This window comes from Garra rufa, chromosome 1 (genome assembly GCF_049309525.1).
Source record: "Garra rufa chromosome 1, GarRuf1.0, whole genome shotgun sequence".
NCBI lineage: Eukaryota > Metazoa > Chordata > Actinopteri > Cypriniformes > Cyprinidae > Garra > Garra rufa.
In genome coordinates, this window is record NC_133361.1 from 21202785 (window position 1) to 21227065 (window position 24281).

General features: G+C 35.4%; 2 protein-coding genes across 6 annotated transcripts in view; one reads left to right on the forward strand and one right to left on the reverse strand.

Annotated features, from left to right (window-relative positions):
* Positions 1 to 946: 946 nt before the first annotated feature.
* trap1 (TNF receptor-associated protein 1) overlaps positions 947 to 24281 on the reverse strand; it is a 72210-nt gene continuing 48875 nt past the window's right edge. For 2 of the 4 annotated variants that reach the window (XM_073837319.1, XM_073837312.1), the window contains exons 3-17: positions 15041 to 15181; positions 14864 to 14935; positions 14334 to 14494; positions 13206 to 13315; positions 13047 to 13120; positions 12806 to 12961; positions 9901 to 10021; positions 8727 to 8796; positions 8505 to 8652; positions 8241 to 8426; positions 7189 to 7327; positions 6907 to 6992; positions 4823 to 4968; positions 2045 to 2117; positions 947 to 1793 (exon numbers count right to left, since the gene is read on the reverse strand). In XM_073837319.1, coding sequence (XP_073693420.1) covers positions 1692 to 1793; positions 2045 to 2117; positions 4823 to 4968; positions 6907 to 6992; positions 7189 to 7327; positions 8241 to 8426; positions 8505 to 8652; positions 8727 to 8796; positions 9901 to 10021; positions 12806 to 12961; positions 13047 to 13120; positions 13206 to 13315; positions 14334 to 14494; positions 14864 to 14935; positions 15041 to 15121 — 1725 coding nt within the window. In that variant the 5' untranslated portion in view covers positions 15122 to 15181 and the 3' untranslated portion in view covers positions 947 to 1691. Of the gene's footprint in view, positions 1794 to 2044; positions 2118 to 4822; positions 4969 to 6906; positions 6993 to 7188; positions 7328 to 8240; positions 8427 to 8504; positions 8653 to 8726; positions 8797 to 9900; positions 10022 to 12805; positions 12962 to 13046; positions 13121 to 13205; positions 13316 to 14333; positions 14495 to 14863; positions 14936 to 15040; positions 15182 to 15319; positions 15403 to 19147; positions 19319 to 19656; positions 19813 to 24281 lie in introns of those variants that run through there. The other 2 variants (XM_073837303.1, XM_073837295.1) reach the window with 2 other exon arrangements.
* LOC141332211 (butyrophilin subfamily 1 member A1-like) overlaps positions 20385 to 24281 on the forward strand; it is a 136787-nt gene continuing 132890 nt past the window's right edge. Inside the window, exons 1-5 of one of the 2 annotated variants that reach the window (XM_073837340.1) lie at positions 20385 to 20517; positions 20789 to 20864; positions 21359 to 21712; positions 21796 to 22068; positions 22259 to 22366. In XM_073837340.1, the coding sequence (XP_073693441.1) occupies positions 20807 to 20864; positions 21359 to 21712; positions 21796 to 22068; positions 22259 to 22366 (793 nt within the window). In that variant the 5' untranslated portion in view covers positions 20385 to 20517; positions 20789 to 20806. The remainder of the gene's footprint in view (positions 20518 to 20788; positions 20865 to 21358; positions 21713 to 21795; positions 22069 to 22258; positions 22367 to 24281) is intronic. The other variant, XM_073837347.1, reaches the window with a different exon arrangement.

Sequence of the window (24281 nt, forward strand, 5' to 3'; positions counted from 1 at the left end):
TTAGATGTCTTTAAGATATTTCTAATTTCTAAAACTGACATCTTCCAGGCGTCTGTCAGATGTTTGTACACAGCAGATGCTTTCCAGATCAAGAGCTCTTTAACAGACATCTTGCAGATGTATGTGTGCTGTCTGGGATAACACCATTTCAAGTTAAAAATATTAAAAGGTTTAAAAACGTTCTTTATTTTTAATCGCTGCTTCGCGTTTTTAAACGCAACGCAAGAACGTGTTCTTTGGAAACGACCCATTTTAACTCCGTTCAGTCGTGCCTTTTGAATAGTTGCATTGTCTTTTTGGAAAACTATATAATTTAATGGTAGTTTATACAAGTACTACCCATGTGTGAAAATGTGTGTAGTTATTTAAAACAGCATTTTGTTTATTCTTTTTTAACTATTATACATGCAGAATTTAAAATATCTAATTAATTGAATGATTACATTGAAAATTTGTTGGTTTAAAAAAATTCTGTATTTTCTTTTTCAAGCTAGGGATGGTAATACAATAAAAAAGTCCAAACATATGAATTGTTGTTTTAATTATTTGATCAGTTTTCTCTAAACTGCCTGAAAATGTATAGTTAACATGGGTCACTACATCATTTAAGGATTTTTTTTAACCCTTCAGATTCTTAACAGTAACGTGAACTACAATCCACATGATCTACTGTAAAAGCGTGACTAACTGGCTGTTTTACCTCCATCAGCGTCACGGATCGCAGTATGTGCTCATCACTGGCGTTACTGCGCCTCCTGCTGTATGAATGGCGCAACTGCAGTTTAGAGCCATTTAGCGTGGCGCACTTCATTTCCATTTCATTTCAAAGAGTTGAGATTTTCATCACATTTAGCCAAGACGGATTTTCATTCTCGTTTATGAAATTGTACAATACTTATATTTTAAATTGAAACCGATCGTTAAGGAACTAACCCATAGAAATGTCTTAGATGTTTATTTGTGCATTTATTTTTCAACTATGTGAAAATCTGTAATCTGAGGGTGCAACATTGAGAAAATCACCTTTAAAATTGTTCTAAATGAAGTTCTTAGCAATGCATATTACTAATCAAATTACTTACAGTAGCAAAATATCTTAACGGAACATGATCTTAACTTAATATCCTAACAATTTTTGGCATAAAAGAAAAATCAATAATTTTGACCCATACAATGTCTTTTTAGCTATTGCTACAAATATACCCATGCGACTTAAGACTAATTTTGTGGTCCAGGGTCACATTTGTGAGAGTATACTAAAGTTAAAATCTGAGACACTTCATGTTTATTGCATTGAATATTTCCCTCACTCAAATTTCAATTTACAGATGGAAAAGCTTTTTGTGTACAGAACCAATGGACTTAAATGTGAACAATTTGAGCAAAAAGGTACAAGAAATATCAATATTCAACATATGTTTCCAGGTATCTTCATCTTGCTATGCTAATATCTTTTGCATCTCTTGCAGCTTCTCCAGTCTGGATGGACAGACAAATCTCTGTCATATTAGTTTGAAAACACAACTCCCTAAAATGACAAAGTCACACCTGCATGTCGTCATATAAATAAAGTTTGTTTGTGTTTAGGGTGCGACGATGAGCTCTGCGGCACGGGACGCCTCCTTTGTGCATCCATACATGCCTCTAATAAAGGCAAAACAACTCCGTCAAGCCGAACTCCATTACAGGTGTCAGTGTTTCTCCAGGGCTTGAGTGAGAAGCTGATTCAGCCGTGAGATCATGGGACGAGGGTCGTCGTTCAGGCCAGCGGTGATCATGGCGTTGTCGTAAATCTGGTACATAAAAACAATTTAAATTTTAAATATACACTTTTAAAAATAAAGGTTACTTATAGGCATCAATGGTTCCATGAAGAACCTTGAACATCCATGGAACCTTTCAAATGGAGCAAAATGTTCCACAAAACGGTTCTTTTAAGAACTGTTCACTGAAAGGTTCTTTGTGGAACCAAAAACGGTTCTATGGCATCACTGCAAAAACAACCTTATTTTGTAAGAGTGTGGGGTTGAAAGGGCTTCTTTACCTGGTCGAGGAGAAGCTGCGCCAGCTCAGAGTTTGAGTCCTTCAGTGTATGAAGCTTCTTGATCAGATCATGTCTGCAAACAAATGCTTGGACGTTAGAGAAATGACAGCATTTCTGCATATTATGCAAGTATGAAATGCTGTTTTATTTCAAACAGCTGATCATCACAACATTCCCAAAGTTATCCACACCACTCCAGTCCATCAATTACATTTTTTTTCAAGCAAAAAGTTGTTTATATGAAACAAATCCATCATTAAGACATTTTTAACTTCAAACTGTTGCTTCAGCTAAAATACAAGTCCTCTATTCATAACATTGCTTTATCCACTGGAAAAAAAAGTCACAGAGAGAAAAGGCAGATGCACAGATCAGGCACTGTTTACAAGCGAAAACAGGAATGGACTTTTTTTTTTTTTTTACTGGTTATGGATTATGCACACATATTTTGTCCAGAAGCAATGGTTTAAAGTTAAAGTGCCTTATTGATAGATTTGTTTTTTTACAAACATGAAGCTTTTTCGCTTCAGAAGATGTTAACTGATATACTGAAGTGGTGTGGTTTACTTGTGGATTATTGTGATGCTTTTATCAGCTGTTTGGACTCTAATTCTGACGGCACCCATTCACTCCATTGGGGAGGAAGTGATGGAAAGCTATATTTCTCCAAATCTGATGAAGAAATAAACTCATTTACATGTTGGATGGCCTGAGGGTGAGTACATTTTCAGCACATTACTAACTAATTCTTTGTACGGTGTACATTTTAAGACATCCTCAGACCTCAGTCATACAACGAAAAGGTGTCATGCCTCGGACTAAAAGGCTTCAGTCACAGGACAAAACAGCATCGCGTCTGAGACTGAAAGGCTTCAGGTCTCAGGAAAAACAACGTCAGGTATCGTACAATTAGACATCGGACGAAACGGACTTAGATAAAAAGGCATCAGACTAAACGGACCCAGAATTAAAAGGCATCAGACACACGCGGTTCAGAACAAGCAAACTGGTGTGGAACATCATTTATTCTGGGAAATGTGGGGGGAAAAGTAATATCGCCTTTTAAAATCAGGTCATTCTCAGCTTCTTGTCAGCTTATTGACATGAGCACCTTACCTCACCGAGCTGAAACTGTCCGACTCTGATTGCCATTGTGTGACTCAGGTGCAGGGGAAAACAAGAATGTCTCCGATTGAGGTGTTCTGTTGTTGGATGTAATAATGAACACAGCAGTCGTATTTACTCCCAACATCTGAGCCACTGACGATGCAGAGCATAACGTTACTTCGTTTTTAAAAAAGCATATGCGTCTATGTTCGTGCGAATTGCTCCTGATGCAGCTTCACCCACAGCAGAAGTGAGTATAAGGTTTTTTATGCATCTTTGCAAACGGCCTTTCTTAATGTGCTTGTTGGCAAGTTTCGCGGCCAAACGTGGCTAAACGCGGCTAAAGTAAACATTACGGCTCATAATCCCACATCAGAGAGGGGCGGGGCAAGCAGAGCTCATTTGCATTCAAAGGGACCATGCAATAAAATTAGCAGATTTTTTCAGAGCTGATTTTGACAAGGTAAAAGGGTGTTTTTTTTACACTACTATTGACAATTTTTAACAAAAGTATATTATAGACTTTTCACTAAGACCCTAAAGAATCATATGAACTCGTGGAAAATGGGCATCCGATGACCCCTTTAACAATATTATCCAGCAAGATATATCCATTACTTTCAAAGGCATTATTTTAGGACATTGTGATTCAGACTTTACTAAAAGCAATGCTTGTTTTTTTGTAAATGTATTTTTCACTTTGTAAATTTTGTATTCACAAATGTATATTTTCCAACAACAAACCTTAGTTTCTTGTTTGTTTTTTTAAGAATTTAAAAAGTATCATTAAATGCTAAACTAATTAAACTATATACAGAGGAGAAAATGCATTTCACGAGTATTGTGTTTATGTTTAAAAAGTGTATGATACTGCAACTAGCTAGCTTATGTTGCCAAAAAGTTACCCTTACGAAAAGAAAAAAACATGGTTTTACTACAAACAAAACTGTGGTTAAACAAATGGTAATAAATACAAAAAAAAACATGTTTCTATACTTTCACTATAGTAAAACCAGGGGGGTGTTCCATAAAACAAGTTTACCAAATAAGTCAGGCTTATTTCAGTTAGTCTGACTTATTTTGAGGCAAATCAAGTGACAATAAGTCAGACTAACTGAAATAAGCCTAGCTTATTTGGTAAACTTGTTTTATGGAACACCCCCCAGGAGTTCTCAACTCTGGCCCTCAAGGTCCATTTTCCTGCAGAGTTTAGCTCCAACCCTAATCAAGCACACCTGAACAAGCTAATCAAGCTCTTCATCATTACAAGAAAGTTACAGGCAGGTGAGTTTGATCAAGGTTGGAGGTAAACTCTGTAGGAAAGTGGACCTCGAGGGCCAGAGTTGAGAACCTCTGGTAAAACCATGACCATAAGGTTAACTTTGTCTGTCCTGAGTCTGTTTCACCTGATGCCTTTTTGTCTGATGCTTTTTTGTTTCGTTCAATGTCTAATTGTATGAGACCTGACGCCTTTCAGTCTGAGGTATGATGCCTTGTCTTTGTATAACTGAGGTTTGAGGATGTCCTAAAATGTACACCGTATCTTTGAGATAATATAACAGTATGTTCATCACTTGTAGGAAATCATTTTGGAGCCATTAGACTTTTTTCCCCTCATCCAAACTGTCAGATTGTTTATTTGTGTTAAAGTTAAGGGTAAGCGTCTCGTACCCAGCGTTGATCTCCAGTGTGGGTTGCAGGATCTGGGCTCTTTCTTCTGAGCTGCGGGCGAGTTGCTGTGTGCGCAGGAAGTGTCGAGCAGCACCCATCTCTAGCACCGTGATCATAGCGGGGTGTGTATCCAGACGTGGCGTCACCTATAGAAACATTGGTGCATTAATGTTAATGATAATAAACGTCTGGTTTCTACACTGTTCGAATTCGGAAAATTATGTATATGGCTGTAAGTAAGTCAGTTATCATCGTAATACAAAGAGTGATCAGGATTTATTACACGGATAATAAACACAGTGATGGCCACTAGCTGTTGTCAGACTCTTTGTGCAAACAAAGATCTCACTGGATTATTACAATTAATGGCTAAACGAATGTTTGGAAATGTGAACTGTATTTCCAACTGACACACAACAGCAAAAGATAGAAATAACTGACTTAAAACTTTCTCTTTTTTTTGCTGGTGAACTACTAGTGTTCTAAAAATGTTGGCCACCACTGTAAATGGACATTAAAGTCTGATCTGAAATGATTTTATTATTACAGAAAAATGACAAACTTCTGAATACTAAATTAAAACTAATGTAAATTTGTTTTCATATGTATGCAAATTAAATGGATAATTGCAAATCATATTTTAATGCATATTAATTTATACTTTTATTTTATGTAGGGTAAAAAGTTATTTGTGAGAATAAAAAAAAAAATACTGCTTTAAACTGTTGTTGTTTTTAACAAATAATTATTAAAACGTTTTCTGTTAAATTTATTGGCATTTTTGTTTGAGCAAAAAATAAATATCACACTTTTTCCCCTAAATTACAGTTAAGACACCCACTAAAATGTCATTCAGTATCAATCTTGTCAGACATATTAACAACAAAAAACTATTTATGACATATTAAAAGACGGATTACTCCAACCCCAAATACGAATTAGCTGTAACACTACATTTTTTGAAATTAGCCACTATCTTAGGTTTTGCCCATTTGTCATTTTGATTTTTTTACTCATTTAAAACACAATAAAATTTTATATGCTCCCTTATTTTTCTATATATTTTAATTTATACAAGAATAAGCATGTTTTTTTAATTTTTACATAAATATTGTGTTACACTGAATGACAATGTAACATTATTTTAACCAAATATTGACATTTTATTCTCCAAAAACTTACTTGAAACCTTAAAAGTAGACTCTTAACTTACATTTAATGTGCTTTCTAAAGACATAAAATATTTGTTTTAGTAAATTTCCTTTGACATGGACATCTTAACGTCTTTGACCCACATATAAAAGTTTATTTTGGAGAATAAAATGTCAAAATTTTACTTTTAAGTTGCATTAAGTTGCAAAGTTGAACTTTGAAAAAAAACTGCAATATTCACACACACACACACACACACACACACACACACACACACACACACACACACACACACACACACACACACACACACACACACACACACACACACACACACACACACACACACACACACACACACACACACACACACACACACACACACACACACAATTGCATATGGATAAAATAATGCATATTTGAGTTTGTAAAAAAATTTAACAGGCTAATTAACTATGTATAGTGCAGTTTTTTTAATTACATGCTGTAATTTAAGGTCAAGAAATGCATTTAATTGCATGTTGAAATATATCTCAAATTAATGCATTAGTATGTTTAATAGAAAATATTTTACAATATTACATACAACGAGTGATCAGGATTTATTACATGGCTGATTACCAAACAAATAAATAAATAGAAATGAAATGAAGTTAAAATTATTATTTGAGAGGAAAGAAATCAGAAAGTGCTGAATACTTAAGAAATGTGAAGTGAAAATATAAAATTGAAACTCATTTAATTTTACTAAATGTAATAGGCTCAGTAATAGGCTCATTTGCATTTAAAGGGACCATGAAATAAAATCTGTCAAAATAGTTTGACAGATTTTCACTAAAGGTGGCCTTTGCTATACAATGAGTATAGTTTTTGATGCAGGTAGAAGCAGTGAATGAGAAGTTGAATTTTTTTGTGCATGCACATATGGCTACCTTGATGTTGGTGACTCTCTGTCCGAGCGCGTTCCTCATCCAGGCCATCAGATCATCTGCCTGCTCATCTGTCAGCCGCTCTGATGCTGCACAGCACAATCACATCTCCAGTGACTCAGACTGATGTTATGAGATTTTCAGGTAATTGGCCCTGTTTATTGGTCTAAAGGCTTAATTCACATTAACACTGTTTGCAAAATGAGGTGAGGAACCAAGAACACCCATAAATCACTGTATAGTTAATGTGTCTCAGATAATTGTTGCATTGATGTTCTGTCTTACCTGGTTTGCTGTCTTGAAATTTCTCCTCTTTGTAATGATCTACGACAATGTCGGTCTCAGCTGAGATGAGTTTCTTCCTGTCAAACTCTCTGAGGTGAAGCAGCGTGAGCTCATCAAACTGCTCAAAGCAGAACAAGACCTGCAGAAAAAAAATTTAATATTGAGAAAATCGCCTTTAAAGTTGTCCAAATGAAGTTCTTAGCAATGCATATTACTAATAAAAACTTAAGTTTTCATATATTTACAGTAGGAATTTGACAAAATATCTTCATATTACATGATCTTAATATCCTAATGATTTTGACCCATACAATGTATTGTTAGCTATTGCTACAAATATAGCTATTATACTTAAGATTGGTTTTGTGGTCCAGGGTCACAAATAAGCATAAATAAAAATAAATATTTGAATGGGCTTTTGAAGGTTAAAGGTTAGAAGTTAAAAACCATGATTTTAACAATGTTATTAATTGAATACATACTATAATATTAATTAGGTTTTAATAAAAGTAAATCGATTTTAATATTAAGTGAGATCTCAGTTGTTTACCCTGTGGTGTAAAAGAACAGACCGATATTCAAACATAGTTTTTTATTTTATATTTATATATTAATATTATATTATTAAATGTAGATTTTATATTATGATTACATTCCATGTAGATGTAATAAAATTCATAATTAGGCACCTTTTTCAGAGAAAAACTGAGACTTTGAGAAAACATTTTCAAGATCAAGATCACTAGAAAAGGGAATAGAATGTTTTTTGTCATGTTATGATCACAAAAAAATAGATAAAATGATTAAATCAAGGCATCATGCATTAGCTGCCTACCAATATAGTTGGCCATTTTGAGATTAACAGAAGTGTTGGCGCCCCCTTGTGTTCATCTCAAAATTGACCAACAACCTTTTCATTTCATGCTCTCAAAATGGAAGTGAGCTGAGTGCTTTTAATTGCATCAGTCTTTGGATCAACTTCTAGATTCATTACCTATTTACTCATGAATAGTGTTAAAATTAACTGCATGCCTGATTGTCTCTAGTCTCACCTCCATATCTTTCTGTTTCATGGCCTCAAAGTATGGCGAGTGTTCAGCCAGGTGGCGATTCGGCGCACACAGATAGTAAATGTTCCTCGTTCCTGCTTTCATCCGAGATGCGTACTCCATCAGACTGGTCTGCTGCCCCGCAGGAAGCGCAGACGACTCGAAACGCAACAGCTTGGCAATGTCTTCCTGTGACAACATAAATCATCCATTTAAAAACAGTTTAAAAGAAACAGGTATAAGAAAGCAAACCGAGTCGTCTCACACCTTGACGCTCTGATCTGCTGTGGTTACGATGCCCTCGCGCATAAACAGCCCGTAGTCGTCAAAGAAGCGAGCGTATTTCTCTGGATCCTTCTTGCTCTGGTCCAACAGGAACCGAATGACTCGCTGCTGTAAAACATCCCTCAGTTTCCTGAAATAAAACAGTTATTTGTTTTTTTTGCACAATGCAGAAGGCATAGTGTCATATTTTAGGTGAGTTTGTACCTGATTAGAGTGCTTTCCTGTAGCAGCTCTCTGCTGAGGTTCAGAGGAATATCTTCACTGTCCACAACACCTGCAAATGCAATCACATCACAAACTCAATTGGGATCCAATTGTCTTACTTTTCACCATTTGTGACCCTGGACCATAAAACCAGTCATAAGGTAAAATTGTACAAAACTGAGATGTATACATGACATGAAAGCTCAATAAATAAGCTTTCGATTTATATATTGTTTGTTAGGTTAGGACAATATTTGGCCGAGATACATCTATTTGAAAATCTGAAATCTGAGGGTGCAAAAAAATCTAAATACTGAGAAAATCACCTTTAAAGTTGTCCAAATTAAGTTCTTAACAATGCATATTACTAATCAAAAATTACATTTTGATATATTCATAGTAGGAATTTTACAAAAATCTTCATGAAACATGATCTTTACTTAATTTCCTAATGATTTTTTTGGCATAAAAGAAAAATCAATCATTTTGACCCATTCCATGTATTTTTGGCTATTGCTACAAATATACCCCAGCGACTTAAGACTCCATGTTGAGAGAAATCGTGAGTTAGATGTTACTTTAGTTCTAGAATAAATGTGAAAATGCATTAATTCATCTCACTCACAAAAAAAAAAAATAGATACAGTATTCCTCAAAATAAATAAAAACAGTGGAATTCAACGCAAACCTCTAATAATGTTAAATAATACAAATATCCTTTATGTATTTAATCCCATTTTATTAACCGATGTCTTTGCTGCTGACCTTCGATGATCTAATTCATCCGTACAAATAAGCAAAAATTACTCAAGATGATCTAACATTTGAAGAGTTGAATTTTTTCTTCTGCGGTCTACTATATAGACATGAATTTACTTTTCTCTAAGCCTGAGGCTTTTGGTGTAAAAAGGCTTTTACATTTGCCAAAAATAGAGCTTTTCAAATTATAAACAAACAAGCAAGCCCTGCCCAGATTTAAAAAGTAACACAGAAGTAACGTAACACATTACTTTCCATAAAAAGTAACTAAGTAGCGTAATTAGTTGCTTTTTAGTGAGTAACTCAATATTGTTATGCATTACATTTAAAAGTAACTTTCCCCAACACTGTTGAAACTTAAAGTCTAACATGCATGTTTGTTGGATTCATGCAGACATACAGACACTCATCTAACCTCGTAGGAAGCGCAGCCACTTGGGGAGGATGTCTGTGGCTTTGGTTTGGATCAGAACCTTCCTGCTGTACAGGGCCACACTGGATCCCATCTCACGACTCACGTCGAACATTGAAGGTTTCTGCTCAAGCACATTTACAGAAAAGGATAATGCAGTGAGTTGTGGGTCATCGCAAAACAAAGAATCATTTAGATTTATTATATGGCTGATTACCAAACAAATGGACTTAAAATATAAATTTTAGTTTTTTTTTATCATGTAGGAAGAAAGTAGAGCGATTTGTGAGGTAAAAATCAGATACACCTCTGAATACTAGGGGTGTGATGAGACACTCATCTTACGAGATGAAACACGAGACTGGGTTCGAGACGAGAACTTTTTTAAAGAAATCCTCAATGATAAAATATAAAGGGAAAAACTGTATTTTAACTAAAAAAACAAAATGCAAAAAAATGTAGGTGCATTTTGATATGAACTTGTACTTTATGAAATTAAACTTCTATTTTAATAAATTTTTTGCAGTAATAAACATGTAAACTAAAGCTGCATGATCCTGGATAAATTGAAAAACAATTTTCTTTTATAAATTAGAGATTTAAGATTCTGAAGAAAAAAGGATTAGAAATCTAAACAAAATTACATAACTTACTAGTGGTTCTGACAGAATGTTCATTGCTTAAGTCTATATTTAAACAAAATCTTGTGCCACGACATCTAGTCACATCCCTACTAAATACTAACTAAAATATTGAAAAAAATAAATAAATAGAGGGGGCATTCTATAGAATTGGCCCAAAGTCAGAGTTGGAAAAATTTATGTATGCAAATTGTGTAATACCCCAAGTATACATTTCTAGTAATTGTGCAGTAATTTCTCATATTGTATTTTCAGACAGTTTTGGAATATTTGTGCTCTCCTTAAATTTTTCACTACCGAAACACAGTAATATATAATTTAATAACAAAGGTTATATTGACATAGTAAGATTTTGCTTACATCTACATTGTAAAATATATATATATTTGCTATTTTATTAATGTATTAATCAATAACAATTACATTTTAACAATGTTTCAAGTTTAATGATATTTGTTGTATTTTGAATGTAGTTTTTCTTTGTAAAAGGCAAAAAGTTGATCATATCGATGAAGTTAAGTCTTTATTAGTTTGAATATACACTGAACTAAACACTATCATAACATCTTAGTTGATAACTCAGTATACTTTATTTTTGACAAAAAAAAAGCATATATATATTTCGGTAGTGACAGCACATTTTCAGTAGTAACAGTAATGTTTTCGTAGCAACCACATCACATTACAGATTTTAACTTGCATACTAAAACTACTAAAACATACTAAAATAAACATTTTTTTTGCATAAAATAAAATATAAAACAAATTTTCATAACTGTATTAATAACTGTATTTCCACCAAATATAAAAATTACGTGTTCCATTTTGTCACTACCAAAACAACTTTGACATGGTTTAGTTGCTAGTAACAATTTTATAGAATAACACCCAAAAAAATCAAGATGCCACTACCGAAACGCCACCAAATGTTTTGGTAGTGACTAGGGATGCACCGATACGAATCGGCCGATTCATGCTTGCGCGTTTTGTCAGTAAAGCCGGTTCTGTAATCAGCGGTAAATGCCATCAGGTGCGTGATTTCACGTTGAGCCGTATATACTACAAATCAATGTTCATTATCAGTGTGAATGTGCGCAGCTCGTCAGTGAACAACGGCTGTGTGTAGTATATACGGCTCAACGTGAAATCACGCACCTGATGGCATTTACCGCTGATTACAGAACCGGCTTTACTGACAAAACGCGCAAGTGATCGGCCGATACGGATCGGTGCATCCCTAGTAGTGACAATTTTAGATAATTTTGAAGCCAGCTCAAAGATGCTAATCAGAACATGGTTAGCTAGCACAGTTCTGAACAGTGGTACACATACAAAAACTAAATGTCATGGAATAACGCACAAAAAAGTGTGCTTAATTGCAGAAAAAAGGTGTTCGGTAGTGATGTTCCTTATAAAATTTCATAATTTACAAAGAAAATATATATAGATTTTTTTGAACTTCACTTTTTAAACAATGCTTTTAAAAACAACAATGAAAAAAATGTCAATATCATTTTCATAAGTTGAAATTTAAGGGTTAGGGTTCGGGACAGCCACCTTCCAATTGAAAGTACCCAACAAATGATGGATATATATATTAAGCTGACTGATATTTTAAATATTATTGTGGGTTTCAATAGATAATATAAGGATCTTAGTAAACATCCGAGATTTGAATACTTAAATGCTTTCTAAATGTGTTTTTTGGTTGTGGAACAGCAGTTTGGACCAATTTTTAATTAAGTCCACTCAAAATTTATATAAATGCATATAATTTCATATAAATTACAAATCATCATTTACTATTACTACTTCATCAATTAGTACTTCAGTTTTGAGATGTAATGTTGTAGTTAAATTGATTTAAGTAATGTTTAATAGGCAAAACTTTATAATATTAAGAAATATTTGATAAGTGAACCTGCAGAGATGTTGTGAACTGAAAGGGTAAAATTCCAGTGGGTTTCAAATAACAATGTAATATAATGGGTTAGCTACTTTAATAAGACTAAGTTATACTACTGCGTATTTGTCAGATTTAATGCCTGTTCACACCAAGGACGATAACTATAAAGATAACATTAAAGATATAGTTCTAAAAATCATTCTCAAAATTAAAGAATAGCAGAGTCTAGACCACAACTATAACGATAAAGACACAGAGAAACAATACCGCTGGAATCACTTTCAGAGGGTTTTTTGTTCCAGCTGATGAACAATTATCATTTTTGGTGTGAACGAGCCTTGAGCTGTCATCTCAGACTCACCATATCCGGCACGTAGAAAATGCTGCGGATGTTGAGCGGAGCGTCTGCGCGGTAATGCAGTGTGTAGCGAGGTTTATCATGAGCTTGAGCCACATAGCGATAAAACTCTTCATGCTGCCATTCACTGATGTCTTTGGGCTCCATCATCCAGAGCGCCTGCAAAGAGAAAACAGCTCAGGACTGATCATCAGAGCCACAGGGAGGTCACAGGTCATCTATCAACAGACTTCACATACTGTACCTGCAGGGTGTTTAACCGCCGTCCGTTCAGGAAGATGGGAAAACTCACAAAGTTGCTGTACTTAGTCACAACCTCTGCAAAATAGAGCAAAATCACTTCAGTGAGTTTCCTCTCCAAACATGTTTAATACCATTGTATGTGGTTTTAAGTGTTGCAAACCTTTGACTCTGTCTTCTGATGAAAACTCTTTGCAGTCGTCTTTAAGATGAAGCACGATTTTGGTTCCCTGACGCACACCTGAAGCTTCTGCGATCTTGAATGCTCCAGAGCTGCAGACACACAAAACTCAGTGAGTCAAACATACATTTGAGATTGACTTTATTCAAGTGTTCAACTACAGTCTAATAGCCACAAATACTGCAAAACCTGGCTGAAATTTCCAGTTACTTTAAGTGTTAAATAATCGTGATTACGATATTGACCAAAATAAGTGTCAATATGAATTCTGCCATAATCAAAGGAGCTTTTATAGAAAAGCACATTATTTTTGTTCAAAAAACTGTTATTAAATCTAGGGCTGCTCGATTCTGGAAAAAAATCATAATCACGATTATTTTGGTCAATACTGTAGTCACGATTATTTAACACGATTATGACTAGGTGAAAAACTTTATATTAGTGATTAATTTAAAGATAGCAATACAGCAATAAAAAAAAAGATACAAATAAAAAAACAGTGCTTTTTAAAATAAAATTCTGAATTCTTTTAGGCAAGTCTAAAGTAGTCTAACAATACTACAGAAATTTAATGTAATTATTTGAATGTAAAATAAAACTACAAAAGTCCGTCATTCAAGAGCAGTGATTGTTTTTTCTTTTTACGTTTTATTAATATTAAGCACAGAGACGGCAGAAGGAATATTATTTGTTGCCGCTTTAAGTGCCACACGGATGCAATATGCTGTTACACACGTATGTTCATTCTCAACCATTTATGATCATTTAAGACATAATTGACAAGAGTTTACATGAATAATCATATTTAATGTCCTTTTTTAAATATTTTTGTGTATATTTGACCATTTAGGCACGCACCTTGAGCTTAAAGAAAACTTTACATGTCTGTGTTCTGCTCTGTCTCTGAGCGCACAGAACAGTGCAAGTTCTTACGCGCTTTTAAAAACACAACATTAAAGAAAAATTAATAAATCAAGCACGTCCCATTTCCTAAAAGTCACGTTACATGATTTTGCTGATTTGCATGTGAAAATAGGCTTTTATGGAGGAGCGAAAATCGCAGAAATCGAAATTTAAACCGTATTTCGATTAATTACTTATTTTTCTCACCCGTCTGAGGACCACTTGTATCCCGGAGCGCCTGGTTCTGCTGACTGAGAATAAACGTCCACTTTATCAGCCACCATGAAGGCAGAGTAAAAGCCCACACCGAACTGACCGATGATGGAGCTGCTGGCCTCCGCTTGATTCTGAAGAGCATCCAGAAAAGCCTGATGGAGAAAGTATGTGAGCATCATGAAATAATGTCCAAACACCATTGATACAATAGCTATAAAAAAATGCATAAAAAGCGCTGAAAGAAAGCCAAGACCATTAAACCATTAAACTGTAAAAGTGTGTATTGTCTGCATGATATGAGGTGCAAGTAATTTATTATTTAGAAAAAATAGTTGCATGGTTTTTTGATAATATTGTGTGCCAGTTTCCCATTTTTCAGATCTTGAACACATAGGATTGAAACTATGCTTAGTTTTCAAATGATTTATGCAATATTCCAGTTCAAAGCCAAAATCACAACTTTGAATGAAAACGTAGCTAAAGAGGCGTAATTCAATTTGGAAGAGTTCAATGAGACACACCTTTGATCCAGATCGAGCGATGGTGCCGAGATTAGCAACCAGCTCCTCCTTGTTCATCCCAACACCTGTGTCCTACAAATCAGAGCATAAACAGCTTGACCAATAGATTCGACAGCAGTGACAGCTCTTCAATCTGATCTTGAGTCCTGATGGAGGGCTTGTGTGTGTTGAAGGTACCTGGATGGTGAAGGTGCCTTTGGCAGCATCTGTCTGCAGGTGGATCTCCATGGGTGCTGTATCTCCTCCTGCTGTGATCATCTTGTGCCGCAGTTTCTCCAGTGCATCACTGCCATTTGAGATCAGCTCTCTGATGAACACCTAACACAACAGGTATGTGCCAGAAAATCAGTGACCATTAGATGGTGCTGCAGTCTGATTCATGTATTTATATGAGTTTTCTTCCATTCATGGATTGTTATATTACAGCATTACATCGGTTTTTGGTTAATTTATCACCTCTTTCTCAGAATACAGTGATCTGGCCACAATATCCAGCAGTTTCTTGGTCTCTGCCTGGAACTCGTGTTTGGAGTAGGATCCTTATTGAACAAAGAAACAGAGTTTTAACATTCTTACCATTTCCATATACTAGCAGATACTGCATTTTAAAGCCTGTAAAGCTTTAAATGGAAGATTTTGAGCCCTTAGACAAAAAATATTATAACAGATTGCATACAGTGGTATGCGAAAGTTTGGGAACCGATGCATTAAGAGCCGGGGGTGAAAACTTTTGAACAGAATGAAGATGTCCAAATTTTTCTTCTTTTGCTGAAATATAATTTTTTTCCATTTAGTACTGCCTTTCGTTAGCAACAGAAGATACTTGCATGTTTCCCGGAAGACAAATTAAGTACAATTTACCTTGATCTTCAAATTCAAAAAATTTCACTCCCCGTATCTTAATGCATCGTGTTTCCTTCTGGAGCATCAGTGAGTGTTTGAACCTTCTGTAATAGTTGCATATGAGTCCCTCAGTTGTCCTGAGTGTGAAAAGATAGATCTCAGAATCATACAGTCACTGCTGGAAAGGGTTCAAATGTGCAAAAGATGCTGGAAAATGAAGAAACTGCAGGACCTGGAGGATTTTTTCTGAAGAACAGTGCTCAGTTTAACTGTTCAGAACAAGAGACTCGTGAACAACCATCACTAAACAAAAAACAATCGTAGATCATCCAGGTCACCACACACAGTATTGCAGGGGGTTATTTTAATAATTTCAGCTATTATTTTGTATTGTGGACTAGGGTTGCACGGTATACCGGTACGTCGGTAGTATCGCGATATTAAAGCTTACAAATACCCGCGGTGCCATTGCATTTTTGAAACGGTAGTATCGTCCACACAATAGTACCGTGAGATATGTTGTAGATATGTTGAACACTGTTTAAAACTTTCATGCACGCCAGCAGAAACATTACAAGTTGATTGCCAAAATGTCTTTCTGCTGTGCGTTGTGTAGTATAGGCTGTGTATACGCTTTCTGTGCTATTCAGTGCTTCCCGACGCTTCAGTTCAGTTTGAAATGAGCAGCTGCGCGCGCACGTCATTCTTCACGCTGCAGTTCCAGAAGAGAGGGTGTGATTCAGACCGTCTAATGTTATTTAAAAAATAGCAGCTCAAGAATCACTTATTAAGCATCAAAATATTTTACTAGAAAGAATTTTCGTATTTTTATTCATTTGCCCACTTTTAGAACAAGTGTAATAATTCGTTTCTGGAAGCATCTTTGCGATCACGAATGCAATTCCATTCATTAACATGGTGGTTTTGCACTTGGTTCTTATCAATCATTATATATATGTATTTTTTAACTTTATAAATGAATACGTTGTAATATACATCCTGCTTACTTGGAAATTTTAAGATATGGCAGCAAAAATGCTCGTGACAGTTCAGCAATATGACAGGAGCAAGATGTTTTTGTTTCGTTTCTGTGTTCGAATCTGAATTGGCGTTGGTTTGGGCGAATCACTGATTCACTAAGCCATTCATAAAAACGAGTCATTTGATTCAAGCCGTTTTGAAAGAATCGTTTGATTCAATCATGAACATTGCTGCCACCTGCTGGCGGTTTTAAGTTTCCCGTCATGTTCCATTCTTTTCCAACATATTTCTATATTCAGAGTTTTGTATTTAAAATATTAATCTTATAACATTATTTATGCAATTATTAGTACAGTCTAAATGTATAAATACCACATCTAAATGTCACTCCATGAAGCTTCTGTGCAGTGCTCAGATGAGTTTTGTTTACATGATTTCATGGATAACAATAGCCAGTCATTCATTGACATTAATGAAGTATTCAGAGAAAAATCTTGCTTGTTTTCATGTACATCTTTTTATTTAAGAATTTTTTATTCATTTTGTAGAATTGAATTTTAAATTAACAGAATACTGCATGGTATCGTGATACTACTTGGTATCATGATACTTCAGCTGGTATAGTATCGTAAGTCATTTTTATGGTATCGTGACAACCCTATTGTGGACTATATGTAAACATCTTTGATGTAAAATATCTTACTCAGGACAATACTAAATAAAAAATAACATGCATTTTGTATGATCCCTCTTATTTTGTTAAAATTATTCACTTTTCACAGATTCTACAAGGGATTCCCAAACTTTCGCATACCACTGTAGTACAAACTATCAATCAGATGACAAAAGACTTGTAGTAGATTGTAAACAACAGGATTTTCAGAAAAGCTTTGATCATGTTGATCATTTAGAGACTTTAGAAATTCATGTAACAAATATGATAAAGTCAGCTGTGGTGTATTGAGATAATGTGTATGGTGATTACTTGATTACTTGGTTTGTCTGGTTTTCATTGGTTCCTTGTTTAGGAGCCAGTATATAAGTCACGTGATGTATTGCTGTGATGACGCATGTATTCACCTGAGTAAAGTGTGCTTGATGGCATTTGTTGGTGTTTTGCCTCGTTAATACATAACATAAATTGGCGACGAGGAAACATTATGTGAAGGAACATGGCACAAATTGGAAGACTGGATGAATATAAACCAGAAAATGAATCCTGGTCTGCATATATTGAACGTGTGGAACTGTTCATGATTGCTAATGATGTAGATGAGGCGAAGCAAGTGGCGACTCTGCTTAGTGCTATGGGAGCTTCCACTTATGGATTGCTACGGAATTTGGTTCAACCTTTAAAGCCGAAGGATAAAACATTTAAAGAAATCGTTGATATCCTACAAGCCCATTTTGAGCCCAAGCCGTTGATAATAGCTGAACGCTTCCGATTTCAGCGTTGTGTACAAAAGCCCCATGAAACTGTGTCCCAGTATGTTGCTGAACTTAAACAGTGTGCGTCGAAATGTGATTTTGGTGCAAGTTTGGATGAAGCTTTACGTGATCGCTTTGTGAGCGGAATTCAAAGTGAAGCATGCCAACGAAGATTGCTTTCTGAAGACGCTCTTACGTTTGCACGAGCATTTGAAATTGCTCTAAGCATGGAAACAGCTGCCCGGGACACGCTTCAGCTGAGGAAAACGGAGGATTCAGCGGCAACTGTGCATAAGGTAAATGAAAAAACTACTCACCACCAAAGATATACATGCTATCGTTGTAAAGGAAGAAATCATAGTGCCCAGGAATGTTATTTTAAAAATTCGAAATGCCATAATTGTGGAAAGATGGGTCATGTAAAGAAAGCATGCAGAGTTACAGAGAAGTCACATGTGAATAAATCTGCTGGGCCACAGAACAAGCATAAAGTTACAGCTTATATGTATGCTGAAGAGCCAGAACTGGAGATGTTCTCGGTGTTAAGTGATATTGAGAAACCGACATTCCGAGCGAATTTTACTGTGAATCAGCAAGATTTATTGATGGAAGTCGACACAGGAGCTGCTGTGAGCATTATTTCGCAAGAAATGTACAAGCAGTCATTTGCTCATTTACCACTGGAGGGAGCTCACGTAAAGCTAAAGACGTATACAGGTGAAAACATTCCAGTTTTGGGCCAACTCACTGTTATTGTGCAATACGAAGATCAAGTAAATAAGTTACCGCTGATCGTAGTGGAAGGGAATGGACCAAATTTGTGTGGTAGGAACTGGCTCCAGAAAATTAAGTTGAATTGGAAAGAAATTCGATATGTGAATCAAATGAGACAGCCCAGGTCTATTCAGGAGGTGCTTGAAAAGTATGATGAAGTTTTCAAAAATGAGTGTGCTTGATGGCATTTGTTGGTGTTTTGCCTCGTTAATACATAACATCAGCTTTATAGGGTTAAGTTACTGAATCTTTCTATACCTTGAACATTCTCAGTGTCACTGATGATTGTGTGGAGTGTCTCCTCCTCTGTGCTCTCAGCCTGTTGTGTGCTGTATCTGCGATGAGACACACTGACAGCAGCACAGCTGGAGCTCCACAGTCTGACTGGTCTGCTGTGAGGAAACTGCTGTCTGATATTAGTATCAGCTGCTGAAGAAAAAGAGTCAGAATCATCAGAATTAAACAGTACTGATGTTTTATTGATTAAAAGAGGAATTTGGATTTGATAGTTGTTATTGTCTATGCTCGACAGTCTGGATTATTTACTGAGAATGATTACATTAGTCAACATGTCCCACTGAACCATAGACTTATTCAGAACAAATCCTGTTTATTATGTCAATGAAAATATACACGTTTTTAACTGAAGAGCATGCGTTTATCTGATTAACATCATTCTTCCCGTTACACTATTTAATCATGTTGCTATGTTCTGATTCGCTGATCATATTATTTAATGGATTATTCATGTTAAATTAAACATGTACCTCCAGTGAATGTCGCGGGGACTATTCTTTTTCCGACCCCTCTGCTGGATGATAACAGCCTGACATGAGCCCTCTGAGAGAGTAAATTTAATGATCGGATCATTTTTTGCTTCTGCTGCTGTAGTTTGACCTATAGAAGACTGAAAACTACGGCGTGACAGGAGTACAGTGACTGAAAGGACCCTGCGGGCGCTCACTGATGACGTGTGCGTGCATTTCGATATATGCCTGTGTAAAATGTTTCACATGTAATTTCTCGAGCGGCTTTTGGAGAACACTAAGGGTCAAACGGGTCGTAGCAAAGTATATGGCTGCTGATACTTTCACCTTACAAGATATTATCTATGGTAGAGTCATACAATCTTTTGTTTAATTAATTACATTATAGTAATGGGAAAATATGTTTTAAATAAGTGTAAGTTATGTTTATTATATTTATAAATAAATAAAAAAAGATCTCATAAGTCTGAGGATCAAAAGTGTCTTTTTTGTTTATTTATTTGTTTGTTTGTGATTTGGTTCTGATATGTCACTTTATTGTTGAAACTCAACTATTTGCTCCAATTTCTTTTTATCATATTTTGTTTTCGAAAAAAGTTTTCCCCCATTGTGTTTTTTTTTAAATGAATGCCAAATTAAGGGTAATGAAAAGCCTGCAGACACAGTCAGGGAATGATTTCAGCAGCTGAATTATGATCATAGTGTTGTGGAGGGCGGTGTCATACAAGTGAAAGTGAAACATAACTGGGAATGTTCTCCTTTCGATTATAAACTGTTGTATCAACATTTAGTTAATTCCCATATAATCAAATCAATAATTTATTCAGAAACTCCAATGAGCACATCAATGTTTAGTCTAAGGTAAGTCGAGAAACACATTTACCTGAACAACTGTGTCTATCAAGAGTGTGACTGGAGAGCAGATGCGTTTAACTGGTTTGGTAGGAATATTAAGTGATACTAAACTTATAAATACTTTTTTTTTGGAAAAAAGTCAAATAATGCTACATGTAGATACACTTAGTGCTTTTGTGTCTTGCTTTGTAAATGTGCAAGTGTTCGGAGCCAACACATGCATTTTAACACACGAGCTGACTGTTTTTTATAGTGTTTTTTTTTCTTTTCATTTTAGCATCTGTGTCCTTTAGAGATGAAGCTCATTTGTTTGACTTTCCTGATTATTAGTGAAATCACAGTTTCAAGATCAGGTAATTATTCACATCCATGTAAAGAGCTAAAATGTGTGTTCATGTCTATTCATTGTCCAGCTGAACCATATTTATGATTATAGTTTATTTTATAGTATATGATCGGCTCGCTGTACATTATGCCATTTATAGTATGCTACTTAGTAAATAAATGAAGTGAAATTTTGATCTGAGCTGAAATTATTTTATTTTACCTACATGAACAAACCACAAAACAGAAAGTTTCCTGGATGAATGGTCAGTTATTTAATGTTGCCATGGTCTGTCATTGTTCAGAAATATTGAATAATTATAATAATTTACTAAGAACAATTTTATAATATTTAATAACACATGTAAAATGCACACAAGTAGTGTTTTCAAGCAGACATGCAGATGTGTGGAGAAGGACAGTTATTGGTTTACATGGGAAAACTGTTGTCCTGTTGAAGGTTGACAGTTGAACTTAAAGGAGGTTCACTTTTAATTAGACCTGCTCTCTTTCTCTTTCACAGAGCTGTATGAAGTAGTAGGAGCTGTAGATCCTGTATTTGCTGTAGCTGGTGAAGATGTGATTCTGCCCTGTTCAGTCAAACCCAACATCAGTGTTGTGGACATGAGAGTGGAGTGGTTTAGACTTGATCTGAAAGATTCACAACTAGTGCATCTCTATGAGGATCATGAAGACAAAAACTCAAATCAGATTCAGTCCTACAAAGGAAGAACAAAACTGATCCAACAAGAACTAGAGAAAGGAAACACATCCCTCCGAGTCTCATCAGTTCAAGTCTCTGATGAAGGACTTTATAAGTGTTTTATTCAGTCCAAATCCTGGTATGATGACGCCACTGTTGATGTCCGTGTTGAAGGTGAGTAAACTTTTAAAAAACTAACATGCACTAACCCAAAAATGCCAGAACAACACCTGAATGTTCTTCTTGTTTGTCTGTAGCTGTAGGAAGTCCTCCAGTGATCACTGTAGATGGGTTTGATCATTCAGGAGGGCTTCATCTACAGTGTGAATCTGAAGGTTGGAACCCTGAACCTGATCTTGAGTGGCTGGACAGTGAAGGAGTCAGTTTGAGTTCAGAGACTACAGAGACACACAGAAACACAGACGGGTTCACTGTGAAACACACCATGACTGTATATGAGAGAGACAGCAAGATTCACTGCAGATTCAAACTGAAGCATCACATGCTGGAGGCACTGATTATCACCACAAGTAAGTACTCACACTTTTGTTCATATAATTGTTTGTCATCTTCTCAAAGTGTTTTTGATGCAGTAAAAATTCAGCTTAGTCTATAAAGTTACATAAAGCTAAAACATTTTTCTGTCTATGTATGTTTTTAATCATCTCATCATAATAGTTTGATTTACACAATGTACTGAATTACAGTTTTGTTTTGCAGGTAATATGTTTAATTCTTGGAGGACATCCGTCATTGTGATTTCAGTTTGTGTTGTGCTCAGTGTAATTGCTGGAATACTGATAGCAGTGTTTGCTCATAAAAACAAAGGTAAAATGTTTGTTTTCTTGTTATTGATTTTTTTTTTTGTAAATAAGGCAGTATGGGGTTAATTTTCAAGGAAAGGCGACTTTATTTATATAGCACATTTCATACACAATGGTAATTCAAAGTGATTTACATAAAAAATGATTAAAATAATCATACAACAAATAATTACAACAATAAAAGCAAATAATTTAAAATTTAAATTGATTAAAAAATGATGAATAAAAACATCTGAGAATAACAAAAAAATGAAGATACATAAAATACAGTGCAATCATTTGGTCATAGCATAGTGCTCATTCAGTAAATACACAGCTAAACAGATGTGTTTTAAGTCTAGATTTAAATATGTTAGTGATTTAGCACATCTGATCTTTTCTAGAAGCTGATTCCAGCTGCAGGTGGCATAATAGCTAAAAACAGACTGCCCTTGTCTCAAGTGAACATTTGGTATTTCTTGATCCTAATGATCTGAGTGATCTGTTTTCAGTGAGCATATCTGTAATGTATTTAGGTCATAGGACATTGAGTTATTTATAAATGAGTGATAATAATTTAAACTCAATCCTAAATGTAACTGGAAGCCAGTGTAAGGACCTGAGGACTGGTGTGATATGCTCAGATTTTCTGGTTGTAGTCAGAATCCTGGCAGCAGTGTTCTGGATGAGCTGCAGCTGTTTAATGGTCTTTTTTGAACAAGAGTGGCATAAGAATTAAGTTACTATTTATAAGGTTTGAAAAGAAGCTTCTTCGTTAAAAGCATGAAGGCTGTCTTTATAGACATTATAGTGTATTGCAGTATTGATTTCTGCATTATCTATGTAAATATTAAAATCCCCAGCAATAGGACAACTGCCAACCTCTGAGGAAATCACTGATAACAGGCTGGAGAGTATTTTTGGGGCCTGTAAATAATAAAAGATAGAATGCGTGAACTAAGCACTATTTTGTAAAATATTAAAATATTTAAAGCACAAATAATGACCAGATAACACTTGATTGCATTGATAGACATCTTTAAATAGAGCAGCTCCAGCTCCACCTCTCCTAACAGCTCTGCAGACACTCATGAAAGTGAAGGAGGGGCTGTTTCATTGAGGACTGTTGCACTGTAGCTGTCTTCTAGACACATATCCAGGTTGTTTGTGGTTATTAATTCATTGACCAGAAGTGGTTTGTTTTTAAGTGAGTGGATGTTTACCACTACAGCTACAATGGGTTTCCACTTGTTCTGTAAACATTTGTGAATGTTGCTGCTATTGTAGCGGGGACCGGACACATGACAATTCAGGAGCTGATGTGAAGTCCTGTGCTCATTCATACTCTGTTCAGATGTGTGTGTGTCATTCAGGTTGAGTGGATTGACACACTGTGACGACACTTTTGGTCGTTTCCTGGGTTGTGTGTGCGTGTGTTTCTGAATCTGTGCAGGTGCTCGGATGATTGCTGCGTGATTGGAAACACCGGTGTGCAGGCAGTTCTTGGTTGATTAAACTTCTGGTCGCGTGCGTCGAAAGGAGTGTGGCCTTTCAGTGGAAACCTGAGACAGCTCTCCGGACTTTTTGTGCTCTGCCCGTATTGCTCAAGACGGGTTTTTAGATCTGATGGTTAAATAAAGTTTAGATGTTTTTCAACGCAAGAGTGCTCGTCTTCTCCTTATTTGCGGCGATCCTTTTGGGGTCGCAACAAATGGGGGCTCGTCCGGGATTAATAATTTTGTTTTGGTTTTTTGTTTTTGGTTAAGAATGTAATTTTGGCGATTTAGTCTTAGTTGGATTTGTTTTGTAGAAAGATTTTTGGTATTCTGAATTTGTTAGTATTTTTGTAGTATATTTTTGTTAATAGGTTTTTTTTTTTTTGTTAAAAACTATTGGAGAAACAAGTGCATTTGCGTTGTTAAGTGGTTTCCTTCGTCACA